Raw genomic sequence first — 16,840 nt, 5'->3', positions numbered from 1 at the left:
ACCCAACATTCCTTGCATACGGAACCTTTTACTTCTTAGACCTGCTGCGTGCTAAAAAAAATGACCACATCCAGCCTGCAAATCTCAGCCCTGCCTCCATATTAAGACCTTCATGTTAATATTTACATTTAAATATTTTCTTTTAAGAAGAAGTATACTGCACTACTACTTAAAAGTTTGATGCCATTTAGTATTTACTGTTCTAAATAAATTCTGTTGTCTGATATGTTCAGACTTTGCTACATGCAGGAAACGTCCTTTTTTGTTTAGAGCAGATAACAAAAAAGGGAGTTCTTCTGACTGCTTGGATTTGTTGATGGAAATCATGAGCAGTAATCGTGATGCATCGCGGAATCGAATAGTTGACAGGATAATCGTAATCGAATCAAATCGTGAGACCAGTGAAGATGCGCACCCCTAGTCTGTATATGTGTGTTTGTATTTGCCTTTATGTGTGTCTATGGGGCCTATTTAATATGGTGCGAGTGGACATGATCCGATATTGCGGATCATGTCCGCTGCACATCGATAAATGCCGACAGCATACGCTGTCAGCATTTATCATTGCTGGTGCAATGCCCCCCCCTGCAGATTTGCGGCCAATCGGCCGCTAGCAGGAAGTGTCAATCAACCTGATCGTATTCGATCGGGTTGATTTCTGTCCGCCGCCTCAGAGCAGGCAGACAGTTTATGGAGCTGCGGTCTAGACCGCTGTTTCATAACTTCTGTTTCCGGCGAGTATGAAGGCTCGCCCGGAACACGGGGCATCAAGCTCTATACGGAGCTTGATAAATATGCCCCTATATATGTTTGTTTTGTACATGCATTCATGTGTGTGTGTCTAGTGTGTTTTGTATATGTATTCATGTGTGTGTCTATATATGTGTGTTTTTTATGCATTTATGTATATGTCTGTGTATGTGTGTTTGTATATGCATTAATGTATGTGCCTGTATGTGTGTTTGTGTATACATGTATATATAGGTGTTTGTCTGTATATTTGTGTTTCTATATATGTATTCATGTTTGTGTCTGTATATGTGTGTACAGTTGTGCTCATAAGTTTACATACCCTGGCAGAATTTATGATTTCTTGGCCATTTTTCAGAGAATATGAATGATAACACAAAAACTTTTCTTTCACTCATGGTTAGTGTTTGGCTGAAGCCATTTATTATCAATCAACTGTGTTTACTCTTTTTAAATCATAATGACAACAGAAACTACCCAAATTAATCTGATTAAAAGTTTACATACCCTGGTGATTTTGGCATGATAAAATGCACACAAGTTGACACAAAGGGGTTTGAATGGCTATTAAAGGTAACTATCCTCACCTGTGATCTGTTTGCTTGTAATTAGTGTGTGTGTATAAAAGGTCAATGAGTTTCTGGACTCCTGACAGACCCTTGCATCTTTCATCCATTGCTGCACTGACGTTTCTAGATTCTGAGTCATGGGGAAAGAAAAAGAATTGTCAAAGGATCTGTGGGAAAAAGGTAGTTGAACTGTATGAAACTGGAAAGGGATATAAAAAGATATCCAAGGAATTGAGAATGCAAATCAGCAGTGTTCAAACTCTAATCAAGAAGTGGAAAATGAGGCATTCTGTTTGATAACATACTGCATTCATCTTGCCATCAATTCTGACCAACTTTCCTGTGACTTTGTAGCTCACACATCCTCAAAACATCAGTGATCCACCTCCGTGTTTCACAGTAGGAATGGTGTACCTTTCATCATAGGCCTTGTTGACTCCTCTCCAAATGTAGCGTTTATGGTTGTGGCCAAAAAGCTCAATTTTGGTCTCATCACTCCAAATGACTTTGTGCCAGAAGGTTTGAGGCTTATCTCTGTGCTGTTTGGCGTATTGTAAGTGGGATACTTTGTGGCATTTGCGTAGTAATGGGTTTCTTCTGGCGACTCGACCATGCAGCCCATCCCATCTTTCTTCAAGTGCCTCCTTATTGTGCATCTTGAAACAGCCACACCACATGTCCTGTATTTCACCTGAAGTTATTTGTGGGTTTGTCTTTGCATCCCGAACAATTTTCATGGCAGTTGTGGCTGAAATTTTTGTTGGTCTACCTGACCGTGGTTTGGTTTCAACAGAACCCCTCATTTTCCACTTCTTTATTAGAGTTTGAACACTGCTGATTTGCATTCTCAATTCCTTGGATATCTTTTTATATCCCTTTCCTGTTTTATACAGTTCAACTACCTTTTCCCACAGATCCTTTGACAATTCTTTTGCTTTCCCCATGACTCAGAATCCAGAATCGTCAGTGCAGCACTGGATGAAAGATGCAAGGGTCTGTCAGGAGTCCAGAAACTCATTGACCTTTTATACTCACACACTAATTACAAGGAAACAGATCACAGGTGAGGATGGTTACCTTTAATAGCCATTCAAACCCCTTTGTGTCAACTTGTGTACATGTTATCAGGCCAAAATCACCAGGGTATGTAAACGTTTGATCAGGGTCATTTGGGTAGTTTCTGTTGTCATTATGATTTAAAAAGAGTAAACACAGTTGATTGATAATGAATGGCTTCAGCCAAACACTAATCATGAGTGAAAGAAAAGTTTTTGTGTTATCATTCATATTCTCTGAAAAATGGCCAATAAATCATAAATTCTGCCAGGGTATGTACACTTATGAGCACAACTGTATATATACAGTACTGTGCAAAAGTTTTAGGCAGGTAAGATTTTTTTTGTAAAGTAATAATGCTTCTAAAAATAGAAATGTTAATATTTTATTTTTGTCAATTAACAAAATGCAAAGTGAATGAACAGAAGGAAAATCTAAATCAAATCAATATTTGGTTTGACCACCCTTTGCCTTCAAAATAGCATTTTTCTAGGTACACTTGCGCAATATGGTAAGGTGCATGATTAAATTATACCAAACCGGTGCTTGAATAACAATTTAATATGTAGATACATTGGATGAGGGACAAACAAAATCTGCTAACATGGTGAGGTTGCTAAAGACAGTTTAATATCAAAGGTCATACACCATGGAAAGACTGAGAACAGCAACAAGACACAAGATTGTTATACTGCATCATTAAGGTCTCTCCAAGTAGAAATTTCCAGATGTGCTGTCCAGCCTAGAAAACTTAGTGCAGGAGATGAAAGACATATCATGCTTATTTTCCTTCACAATTCGAAGATGTATAGCAGCGCCATCACCTCAAAATTTACAGAAACTAGTTGGACCCTGGTAAAACCATCTAACATTTGTAGAAGTCTGGTCAGAAGCGGTCTTCATGGAAGACCTCCAACGTGGAAACAAGGCCAAAAACTGGGGTGCAGAAAAATAGCAGCAGGTGCACTGGACTGATGAGTCAACATTTTAAATATTTGGCTGTAGCAAAAGACAGTTTGTTTGCCAAATAGATGGGGAGCAGTACAAGAATGAGTTTCTGCAGGTAACAGTGAAGCATGTTGGAGGTTCCTTGCAAGTGGAGTTGGGGATTTGGTCAGAATTAATGGTCTCCTGAGAAGTACAGGCAGATACTTATCCATCATGCCATACCATAATGGAAGGCATTTGATTGGCACCATACTTATTCTGCAGCATGACAATGACCCCAAACACAGAGCCAAAGTCATTAAGGACTCTCCTTAGCGTTAAGAAGACCATAAAGTCCAGGAAGTGATGGTATGGTCCCCCCACAGAGCTCTGATCTCAACATTATTGAGCCTGTGTGGGATTACATGAAGGGAGGGAAGCAACTGAGGCTGCCTAAATCTACATAAGAACAGTGGTTAGTTCTCCAAGATTTGTGAAACAGCCTATCCGACAAGCTCCTTAAAAAACTGTGCAAGTCTACCTAGAAGAATTGATGTTGTTTGGAAGGCTGGGGGGGGGGGTCACACCAAATATTAATTTAATTTAGATTTTTTACATTGCTATTTCTATTTTTGAAATAATTCTTAAATTACAGCATATTTTTACACCTGCCTAAAAATTTTGCACAGTATATATATATGTCTATGTGTGTGTGTATATATATATATATATATATATATATATATATATATATATATATATATATATACTGTATACACTCACCGGCCACTTTATTAGGTACACTTGTTCAATTGCTTGGTAACACAAATTGCTAATCAGCCAATCACATTGCAGCAACTCAATGCATTTAGGCATCTAGACTTGGTGAAGACGACTTGCTGAAGTTCAAACCGAGCATCAGAATGGTGAACAAGGGGGATTTAAGTGACTTTAAACGTGGCATGGTTGATGGTGCCAGACTGGCTGGTCTGAGTATTTCAAAAACTGCTGATCTACTGGGATTTTCACGCACAACCATCTCTAGGGTTTACAGAGAATGGTCTGAAAAAGAGAAAATATCCAGTGAGCGGCAGTTGTGTGGACGAAAATGGCTTGTTGATGTCAGAGGTCAGAGGAGAATGGTCAGACTGGTTTGAGATTATAGAAAGGCAACAGTAACTCAAATAACCACTCGTTACAACCAAGGTATGCAGAATACCATCTCTGAATGCACAACACGTTGAACCTTGAAGCTGATGGGCTTCAGCAGCAAAAGACCACACCAAGTGCCACTTCTGTCAGCTAAGAACAGAAAACAGGCTACAATTCGCACAGGCTCACCAAAATTTGACAATAGAAAATTTGAAAAACGTTGCCTGGTCTGATGAGTCTCGATTTCAGATGCAACATTTAGATGGTAGAGTCAGAATTTGGCGTAAACAACATGAAAGCATAGATCCATCCTGCCTTGTATGAACAGTTAGGGCTGGTGGTGGTGGGGTAATGGTGTGGAGGATATTTTCTTGGCACACTTTGGGCCCCTTAGTACCAATTGAGCATTGTTTAAATGCCACGGCCTACCTGAGTATTGTTGCTGACCATGTCCATCCCTTTATGACTACAGTGTACCCATCTTCTGATGGCTACTTCCAGCGGGATAATGCACCATGTCACAAAGTTCAAATAATCTCTTGGTTTCTTGAACATGAAAATGAGTTTACTGTACTCCAATGGCCTCCACAGTCACCAGATCTCAATCAAATAGAGCACCTTTGGGATGTGGTAGAACGGGAGATTTGCATCATGTATGTGCAGCCGACAAATCTGCAGCAACTGTGTGATGCTATCATGTCAATATGGACCAAAATGTCTGAGGAATGTTTCCAACACATAATATAGTAACATAGTAGATGAGGTTGAAAAAAGACTGAAGTCCATTGAGTTCAACCTATACAAATCTAAAATATATACAAAAAGATCCAGTTAAGATTAAATAATCCCACTAAAAGGTGACCCATTTAATACTAGCAATCATATCCATGAATTTTGTTTATAGACAGAAATGTATCCAAATAATTTTTAAATGTATCTAGGGTATTGGCATTCACTACCCCCTTTGGTAATGAGTTCCACAATTTTATTGCTCTTACAGTGAAAAAACGTTTCCGTTGCAGGAGATTAAATTTCCTTTCCTCCAACCTAAAATTGTGACCTCTGGTCACAAACGATTTTCTTGGAATAAACAGAGCTTCTGCAATCTCTGTATATTTGCTGTGGTTATCTATTAATTTAAAATATCTTTACTCCATACTCAAGGTGAGGTCTTACTAGGGCTTTATATAGTGACAGAATTATGCTTTCCTCCCTTGAGTCAATGCCTCTTTTAATACATGGTAGTATCTTATTAGCCTTTGAAGCTGCTGCCCTGCATTGTGCACCCATCTTTAGCTTGTTATCTATTATTACCCCCAAATCCCTTTCCTCCTGTGTTTGTCTTGTCCCATTTAAATAATACGTTGCCTGCTTATTTTTACTTCCAAAATGTAGAACCTTGCATTTTCCCGTATTAAATCTTATTTTCCATTTACCTGCCCATACTTCTAATTTTTGCAGGTCCCTTTGTAACGAAAGTTCATCCTGCTCTGACCTAATGACCTTACTTAACTTAGTATCATCTGCAAAAATAGAGATGTCGCTATTTAATCCTAGCTCCAAGTCATTTATAAAAATATTAAAAAGTATAGGGCCCAGCACTGATCCCTGGGGTACTCCACTGATTACCTTTGTCCAATCTGAGTATGATCCATTTACTACTACTCATTGCTCCCTATCTTTTATCCAGTTATTTATCCAAAAACTAACATTTTCAGCTATTCCCAGTCCCTTAATTTTGTGCATTAATCTCTCATGTGGCACTGTATCAAACGCCTTTGCAAAATCTAAGTATATCACATCAACTGATTCCCCTTTATCTATATTTTTACTTACTTCCTCATAGAATCTAATTAGATTAGTTTGACATGATCTATTTCTCATAAAACCATGCTGATTAGAACTCATAATCTTGTTTACACGAATATGCTCATCAATATAATCCCTTATAATCCCTTCAAATATCTTCCCCACTATTGATGTCCGACTAACTGGTCTATAGCTTCCTGGATCATCCCTACTTCCCTTTTTGAAGAGTGGCACCACATCAGCTTTACGCCAATCCTTGGATACCATGCCTGAGGATAATGAGTCTTGAAAAATTAAGAGTAGAGGTTTGTCTATAACAGTGCTAAGTTCCCTTAACACCCTTGGGTGTATTCCATCTGGGCCTGGAGTTTTATTTACCTTAATATTATCCAGTTTGTTCCTGATATCCTCTATACATAACCCAATTAATGGTATGGGCTGGCATGTTCTATTTTGTTCCAAAGTATCATCCAATGGTTCCTCTCTTGTGTATACTGAAGAAAAAAACTGGTTTAGTATCTCAGCCTTCTCCCTGTCACTATTAATCATGCTACCCTCCCCACATTTTAATGTACCTATATTGTCTTTCTTAGATTGTTTGCTATTTATGTACTTAAATAACCTTTTAGGGTTAGATTTAGAATCCTTTGCAATTCATTTTTCATTTTTAATTTTGGCTAATTTGATTGCTTTTTTGCATGCTTTGTTGCATTCCTTATAAATATGGAGTTTTGAGTCTGTACTATTTTCTTTGAATAATTTAAATGCCCTACGCTTTTTCCTAATTTCTCTTAACACATTTATATTCAGCCACATTGGCTTGGATTTTTTATTTTTATTTTTATAACTATATGGTATTTGTTGATATGTATATTTATTTAACAAAGTTTTAAATGTTATCCATTTATCCTCTGTATTTTTAATAGAGAATACTTTGTCCCAATTTATGTTATTTAATGATTTCCTTAAATCGTTGAATTTTGCTTTCTTAAAATTAAGTCTTGGTTAAACCTTTAAGACACTGCTTATGAAAAGAAATTTCAAATGTGACCATGTTATGATCACTGTTACCCAAATGTTCTTTGACTTCTATGTTTGATATTATATCTGTATTATTTGATAGCACTAAATCCAATATAGCGTTACTCCTAGTTGGCTCCTCTATTAATTGTGACAAGAAGTTATCCCTGAGAACATTTATAAATCTATCCCCCTTAGCTGAATTAGTAGTTTCATTGGCCCAGTTTATATCAGGGTAGTTAAAATCTCCCATAATGACAGCACTGTTATTAGCAGCCTTACCTATTTGTATTAGTAGTTGAGTTTCATCCAGGTCACTAATGTTGGGGGGCTTGTAGCATGTTCCTAGTAATATTTTTTTAGGATTTTTCCCCCCACTCTTTATTTCCACCCACAGGGTCTCTACATTGTCGCCTGTATCATAAATATCTTCCCTTATTGTAGGTTTAAGGTTAGGTTTAATATACATGCAGATTCCTCCACCCCTTTTATTATTCCTGTCCCTCCTAAATAATGTATACCCCTCTAAGTTAACTGCCCAGTCATGTGAATCATCCCACCAAGTTTCAGTTATACTGATAACATCATAGTCCTCTTCTGCAACTAAGAGCGTCAGCTCCCCCATTTTACCCGTCATGCTTCTTGCATTTGTTGTCATACATTTAATTTTCATGTGCTTTCTGCTGATACTTGGTGTGCTTTCCTCCATACTTTCTAATGTGACATTTCTTAAGTCATCTCTTCCTTGAGATATCAAAGGACTGACAGATTCACAGACTGATCTCTCTATTCTATTGTGTTCTAACGGACCCTCCCCCCCTTTGCCTAGTTTAAAAGATTCTCTAAACTTGCTACCATCCTTTCCCCCAACACACCTGCACCCATGTCATTCAGGTGCAATCCATCCTTACTGTACAAATTGTACCCAAGTGAAGAGTCAGCCCAGTGCTCTAAAAAGTCAAACTTCTAATTTTTACACCACGATTTTAACCATGAATTAACAGACCTTAGCTCTTTCTGCCTTACTGAGTTAGCACACGGCACTGGGAATATCTCAGAAAATATTACTTTGGAGGTCCTTGCTTTAAGCTTGCTACCTAACTCCCTTAATCTTTGCCATGAAGAATTAAGGCAGTTCTGAAGGCAAAAGGGGGTCCAACCCGGTATTAGCAAGGTGTACCTAATAAAGTGTCTGGTGAGTGTATATATATATTTTCATGTGTGAGTCTGCATATGTTTGTGTATATATGCATGCGGTACAGGTATGTTTGTTACATGTATTTGGATGCATATGTGTGCACGAGGGAGATTACTATGTGGCACAAATATATAACTAAAATATATAAAACGACTGTAAGTAATATGTCCCTGCCAGAAATTGGTGTTTATAATGCCCACTATTTTAACCTTATTATTGTGCACAAGAATTGTTAAAGAGACATGAAAAACACATTGTTTCTTTCATGATTCAAATAAAGAGGTTGATTTATCAAGCTGCGGCCGACAGGGGTGTACATACGCGTCCCTGTCTGCCGCAGCTTGCCTCTGGCGGGCTGAATTCTACTGCTGGAATTAAGCATTGCACAAGAACGCAATTTTGCGCTCTTGTGCAACGCCGCCCCCTGCCCGTGCACAACCAATCACGCGCGGGCAGGAGCTGTCAATCTCCCCTGCCGGAGGTTAGGGAAGTAGCGGTCATAAATACGTTCGAACCTGCAGTCGTAGGGGGTGAAAGGCTGGCGAAAGCCTTTGATAAATCGACCCCAAAGCATACAGTTTTTAAACAACTTTCTAATTTACTTCACTAATCAAATATTCTTTGTTCTCTTTGTATCCTTTAATGAAAATCAGGGACATAAGCTCAGGAGCGTGCATGTGTTTGGAGCACTATTTGGCAGCAGTTAGGCAAGAATGTTATCCATTTGCAAGAGCACTAGATAGATGTCAGCGCTATTTCCTGTCTTGTAGTGTTCCAGACACCTACCTAGGTATCTCTTCAACAAAGAATACCATGGGAACAAAGCAAATTTGATAATAGAAGTCAATTTGAAACTTTTTAAAAATTGTATGCTCTGACTCACAAACACTACATTTTTGGGGTTTCGTATCCCTTTAAGTATTACTTGTCTGATAGCTTTTATTGTAAGTGTCTAGGCACATACACAACAAAATAGATGCGTTCAAGGTGCTCTTGGTAAAAACTAAAAAAATAGAGCCAAGATTTTAATCACTGTGATAAACAAATCCTTATGTGCTGTACTGAAAGTAAAGAAACTGTGCTGCTTTCCCTGAGTGATTACTGTTAAACTGTCCTTCCCAAACAGATGTAAACTGCACAGCTTTTTCAGTAGGAGACAATGAGAACATCTGCTCACATGCACTGGACTTATGTTAGGTTTGTACAACTTAGCATGTGACAAGGCTGATCTGTGAAGTGATGTGGTGTCTGATAGATCATTCACTTTGTAGGGTGACAGGGATATTCTCTATTAAATGATGTGACCAAGTACACATATGTTCTCTAGTGCATGATGTGACCAGCTACAGACATGTTCTCTAGTGCATTATGTGACCAGCTACAGACGTGTTCTCTAGTGCATGATGTGACCAACTACAGATATGTCCTCTAGTGCATGATGTGACCAGCTACAGACGAGTTCTCTAGTGCATGATGTGACCAGCTACAGATATGTTCTCTAGTGCATGATGTGACCAACTACAGATATGTTCTCTAGTGCATGATGTGACCAACTACAGACATGTTCTCTGGTGTATGATGTGACTAACTACAGATATGTTCTCTAGTGCATGATGTGACCAACTACAGATATGTTCTCTAGTGCATGATGTGACCAGCTACAGACGTGTTCTCTAGTGCATGATGTGACCAACTACAGACGTGTTCTCTAGTGCATGATGTGACTAACTACAGATATGTTCTCTAGTGCATGATGTGACCAGCTACAGACATGTTCTCTAGTGCATTATGTGACCAGCTACAGACGTGTTCTCTAGTGCATGATGTGACCAACTACAGATATGTCCTCTAGTGCATGATGTGACCAGCTACAGACGAGTTCTCTAGTGCATGATGTGACCAGCTACAGATATGTTCTCTAGTGCATGATGTGACCAACTACAGATATGTTCTCTAGTGCATGATGTGACCAACTACAGACATGTTCTCTGGTGTATGATGTGACTAACTACAGATATGTTCTCTAGTGCATGATGTGACCAACTACAGATATGTTCTCTAGTGCATGATGTGACCAGCTACAGACGTGTTCTCTAGTGCATGATGTGACCAACTACAGACGTGTTCTCTAGTGCATGATGTGACTAACTACAGATATGTTCTCTAGTGCATTATGTGACCAGCTACAGACGTGTTCTCTAGTGCATGATGTGACCAACTACAGACGTGTTCTCTAGTGCATGATGTGACCAACTACAGATATGTTCTCTAGTGCATGATGTGACCAACTACAGATATGTTCTCTAGTGCATGATGTGACCAGCTACAGACGTGTTCTCTAGTGCATGATGTGACCAGCTACAGACGTGTTCTCTAGTGCATGATGTGACCAACTACAGATATGTTCTCTAGTGCATTATGTGACCAGCTACAGACGTGTTCTTTAGTGCATGATGTGACCAGCTACAGAGGTGTTCTCTAGTGCATGATGTGACCAACTACAGATATGTTCTTTAGTGCATGATGTGACCAGCTACAGACGTGTTCTCTAGTGCATGATGTGACCAGCTACAGGCGTGTTCTCTAGTGCATGATGTGACAAACTACAGACGTGTTCTCTAGTGCATGATGTGACCAACTACAGATATGTTCTCTAGTGCATGATGTGACCAGCTACAGACGTGTTCTCTAGTGCATGATGTGACCAGCTACAGACGTGTTCTCTAGTGCATGATGTGACCAACTACAGATATGTTCTCTAGTGCATGATGTGACCAACTACAGATATGTTCTCTAGTGCATTATGTGACCAGCTACAGACGTGTTCTCTAGTGCATGATGTGACCAACTACAGATATGTTCTCTAGTGCATGATGTGACCAGCTACAGACGTGTTCTCTAGTGCATGATGTGAACAACTACAGATATGTTCTCTGGTGTATGATGTGACTAACTACAGATATGTTCTCTAGTGCATGATGTGACCTACTACAGATATGTTCTCTAGTGCATGATGTGACCAACTACAGACGTGTTCTTTAGTGTATGATGTGACCAGCTACAGACGTGTTCTCTAGTGCATGATGTGACCAACTACAGACGCGTTCTCTTGTGTATGATGTGACTAACTACAGATATTTTTTCTAGTGCATGATGTGACCATCTACAGATATGTTCTCTAGTGCATGATGTGACCAACTACAGACGTGTTTTCTGGTGCATGATGTGACCAACTACAGACGTGTTCTCTAGTGCATGATGTGATCAACTACAGACGTGTTCTCTGGTTGTGCATGATGTGACCAACTACAGACATGTTTTCTGGTGCATGATGTGACCCACTACAGACGTGTTCTCTGGTGCATGATGTGACTAACTACAGATATGTTCTCTAGTGCATTATGTGACCAGCTACAGACGTGTTCTCTAGTGCATGATGTGACCAACTACAGATATGTTCTCTAGTGCATGATGTGACCAGCTACAGACGTGTTCTCTAGTGCATGATGTGAACAACTACAGATATGTTCTCTGGTGTATGATGTGACTAACTACAGATATGTTCTCTAGTGCATGATGTCATCAACTACAGACATGTTCTCTAGTGCATGATGTGACCAACTACAGACGTGTTCTTTAGTGTATGATGTGACCAGCTACAGACGTGTTCTCTAGTGCATGATGTGACCAACTACAGACGCGTTCTCTTGTGTATGATGTGACTAACTACAGATATGTTTTCTAGTGCATGATGTGACCATCTACAGATATGTTCTCTAGTGCATGATGTGACCAACTACAGACGTGTTTTCTGGTGCATGATGTGACCAACTACAGACGTGTTCTCTAGTGCATGATGTGATCAACTACAGACGTGTTCTCTGGTTGTGCATGATGTGACCAACTACAGACATGTTTTCTGGTGCATGATGTGACCCACTACAGACGTGTTCTCTGGTGCATGATGTGACTAACTACAGACGTGTTCTCTGGTGTATGATGTGACCAACTGCAGACGTGTTTTCTGGTGCATGATGTGATCAACTACAGATGTGTTCTGTGGTGCATGATGTGACCAACTACAGACATTTTCTCTGGTGTATGGTGTGACCAACTACAGACATGTTTTCTGGTGCATGATGTGACCAGCTACAGACGTGTTCTCTGGTGCTTGATGCAACCAACTACAGACATGTTCTCTGGTGCATGTTGTGATAAACTACAGACGTGTTCTCTAGTGCATGATGTGACCAGCTACAGACGTGTTTTTTTTCTGGTGCATGATGTGACCAACTACAGAGGTGTTCTCTGGTGCATGATGTGACCAGCTACAGACGTGTTCTCTGGTGCATGATGTGACCAGCTACAGACGTGTTCTCTGGTGCATGATGTGACCAACTACAGATGTGTTCTCTGGTGCATGATTTGACCAACTACAGACGTGTTCTCTGGTGAATAATGTGACCAACTACAGACATGTTCTCTGATGCATGATGTGACCAACTACAGACGTGTTCTCTAGTGCATGATGTGACAAACTACAGACGTGTTCTGTGATGCATGATGAGACCAACTACAGACATGTTCTCTATTGCATAATGTGACCAACTACAGACGTGTTCTCTATTGTATGATGTAACCAACTACAGACCTGTCCTCTGGTGCATGATATGACCAACTACAGACGTGTTCTCTGGTGCTTGATGTGACCAACTACAGACATGTTCTCTATTGCATAATGTGACCAACTACAGACATGTTCTCTATTGCATGATGTGACCAACTACAGACCTGTTCTCTGGTGCATGATGTGACCAACTATAGATGTGTTCTCTTGTGCATGATGTGACTATCTACAGACTTGTTCTCTGGTGCATGAACGGACTAACTACAGATGTGTTCTCTGGTGTATGATGTGACTAATGACAGATGTGTTCTGTAGTGCATGATATGACCAATGACAGATGTGTTCTCTGGTGCATGATGTGACCAACTACAGACGTGTTCTCTGGTGCATGATTTGACCAACTACAGACGTGTTCTCTGGTGCATAATGTGACCAGCTACAGACGTGTTCTCTGATGCATGATGTGACCAACTACAGACGTGTTCTCTAGTGCATGATGTGACAAACTACAGACGTGTTCTGTGATGCATGATGAGACCAACTACAGACATGTTCTCTATTGCATAATGTGACCAACTACAGACGTGTTCTCTATTGCATGCTGTGACCAACTACAGACCTGTTCTCTGGTGCATGATGTGACTAACTACAGATGTGTTCTCTGGTGCTTGATGTGACCAACTACAGACATGTTCTCTATTGCATAATGTGACCAACTACAGACATGTTCTCTATTGCATGATGTGACCAACTACAGACCTGTTCTCTGGTGCATGATGTGACCAACTACAGATGTGTTCTCTGGTGCTTGATGTGACCAACTACAGACATGTTCTTTGGTGCATGATGTGACCAATTACAGACAAGTTCTCTGGTGCATGATGTGACCAACTACAGATGTGTTCTCTTGTACATGATGTGACTAGCTACAGACTTGTTCTCTGGTGCATGAACGGACTAACTACAGATGTGTTATCTGGTGTATGATGTGACCAATGACAGATGTGTTCTCTAGTGCATGATGTGACCAATGGCAGATGTGTTCTCTAGTGCATGGTATGACCAACTACAGACGTGTTCGCTAGTGCGTGATGTGACCAACTACAGATGTGTTCTCTAGTGCATGATGTGATCAGCTACAGACATGTTCTCTAGTGCATGATGTGACCATCTACAGATGTGTTCTATGGTGCATGATGTGACCAATAATGTGCATAATGTAACAGGTGTTCTCTAGCATAACGTGATTTATGACAGATGTGCTCTAACAGAAGATATGACTAATGACATATGTGTTCTCTAACCTTGGGTTAGAGCAGGTTAATAATCATGGTTACTGATAAGCTGATTATTTCACCTGTGCTCTAAAAATGTGGCCTGTAAGTGTGTTTTGATAACTGGAATTGAGAAACGCTGCTCCAGCACATGATATGACCAATGACAGACACATTCTATAGCAAGTGATGTGACTGGTGATAGACATGTTGATACCACATGATGTGATCAATGTCAGATGCATTCTATAGCAAGTGATGTGATTGGTGACAGACATGTTGCTTGCTACCACATGATGTGATCAATGTCAGATGCATTCTCTACCACGAAATGTAATTAATGACAGATGTTCTTCAACAACAGACATGTTCTCTAGCGCATATTGTGCCAACAACAATTGGGTTCTTTAGTGCCTAATGTGACCAAACAGATATGATCTCTATCCCAGAGTGTGACCTTGACAGATGTGGGCTTTAGCACATAATCTGACCAGTGAGACATGTCATCTCACAAGTAACAATCTTTGTTGTGTTCCAGGAACAAGTGGAATACATCTTCCTTATCATCTTCACGGTGGAGAGTTTCTTAAAGATAATCGCCTATGGGTTGGTCATGCACCCCAGTGCCTACATCAGAAATGGATGGAACTTGCTGGACTTTGTTATCGTGGTTATTGGGTGAGAGATCGGGGGTATTGTGGTTATTGGGTGAGAGATCTGGGGGTATTGTGGTTATTGGGTGAGATATCTGGGGGTATTGTGGTTATAGGGTGAGAGATATGGGGGTATTGTGGTTATAGGGTGAGAGATCTGGGGGTATTGTGGTTATTGGGTGAGAGATCTAGGGGTATTGTGGTTGTTGGGTAAAAGATGTGGGGGTATTGTGGTTATTGGGTAAGAGATCTGGGTGTATTGTGTTTTTTGGGTGAACGATCTGGGGGTATTGTGGTTATTGGGTGAGAGATCTGGGGGTATTGTAGTTATAGGATGAGAGGTCTGGGGGTATTGTGGTTATAGAGTGAGAGATCTGGGGTATTGTGGTTATTGGGTGAGAGATCTGTGGGTATTGTGGTTATAGGATGAGAGGTCTGGCGGTATTGTGGTTATAGGGTGAGAGATCTGGGATATTGTGGTTATTGGGTGAGAGATCTGGGGGTATTGTGGTTATAGGATGAGAGGTCTGGGGGTATTGTGGTTATAGGGTGAGAGATCTGGGGGTATTGTGGTTATAGGGTGAGAGGTCTGGGGGTATTGTGGTTATAGGATGAGAGGTCAGGGGGTATTGTGGTTATAGGGTGAGAGATCTGCAGGTATTGTGGTTATAGGATGAGAGGTCTGGGGATATTGGGGTTATTGGGTGAGAGATCTGGGGGTATTGTGGTTATAAGGTGATAGATCTGTGGGTATTGTGGTTATAAGGTGAGAGATCTGTGGGTATTGTGGTTATTGGGTGAGGGCTTATTCTGTTTACTAGGGGAAGATGTTGCTGAGATCTTGAGGCTTATTCTTTTTACCTGGGCACCAGTGGTGTCAAATTATCTTCTTTAAACTATCACAGCAGAATGAAAAGTATGTATTTCTGTATTCAGTATTTACAGTGCAACTGTTGTGATTTTCATCCAGCCAACTCCAAATTGGCAAGAGAGTTTATGAAGCAGCGGTTTCAACCGCTGCTTCATAAACATCAGTTTCAGGCTCAAATAAGCGATCCTGCAACCGATCAGGGCATTTGCCTCTTGATAAATATTGCCCTATAATAATTATTACCATATATTACCAAAAATCTAAACCAAAGTAAACAGCAAGCACAGAGCTGGAAATGACTTATTTTTTAGCCAAAAATAGTTCTATGTGCATTTAATCTTTGTATTGATAACATCACAATTGATCCCCAACTAATTAAAAAAAAACAAAAAAAAAACTAAAGCTATATTGCCATTTAGTGCCTTACAGCTACATTTGGAACTAGCAATCACCTGTGTAAATGATTTATTTACATAAATAGTTCTCTGAAAATTTAGCTCAACTTTGAAAAATCAAGAAACAGATCTCAGGCATTCAAGTTAAACCTGAAAAGCCCCCCCCCCCCCCCCATAATGTGCCAGATGTTGTGGTCATTGAGCTTTTGCCATAGATTTGTTTCTGATCCCTGGGAAATGTAGCCTTCTGTTTGTCATAACGATAATAGCTCCTGATGTCTCAAGTAATTCCAATGATTGTATAAGACAGACAGAATTCTATTAGTCTGGCTTCTTCCTGGGTTAGACACACAATTACACTAGTATTGTACAGTATATTAGGTTATATCACTCTGCTAGCTCTGTGCAGTGCACATTATGTAGCTGGTACCTGTGAGGTTGGTACTTAGGTGGGATGTGCTGTGTAATACACTCATATTATGTACTGTATATTAGGTTATATACCTCTGCTAGCTCTGCGCATATTGTGTAGCTGGTAC

At 40.0% G+C, this 16,840-nt stretch overlaps 1 protein-coding gene across 1 annotated transcript in view; it reads left to right on the top strand.

Annotated features, from left to right (window-relative positions):
• CACNA1F (calcium voltage-gated channel subunit alpha1 F) overlaps positions 1-16,840 on the top strand; it is a 365,125-nt gene that overhangs the window by 36,065 nt on the left and 312,220 nt on the right. The window contains exon 4 of the mRNA XM_053695830.1: positions 14,921-15,060. Within this exon, the coding sequence (XP_053551805.1) occupies positions 14,921-15,060 (140 nt within the window). The remainder of the gene's footprint in view (positions 1-14,920; positions 15,061-16,840) is intronic.

This window comes from Bombina bombina, chromosome 12 (genome assembly GCF_027579735.1).
Source record: "Bombina bombina isolate aBomBom1 chromosome 12, aBomBom1.pri, whole genome shotgun sequence".
Classification (NCBI taxonomy): Eukaryota; Metazoa; Chordata; class Amphibia; order Anura; family Bombinatoridae; genus Bombina; species Bombina bombina.
This window is presented reverse-complemented; position numbering and strand designations above follow the sequence as displayed.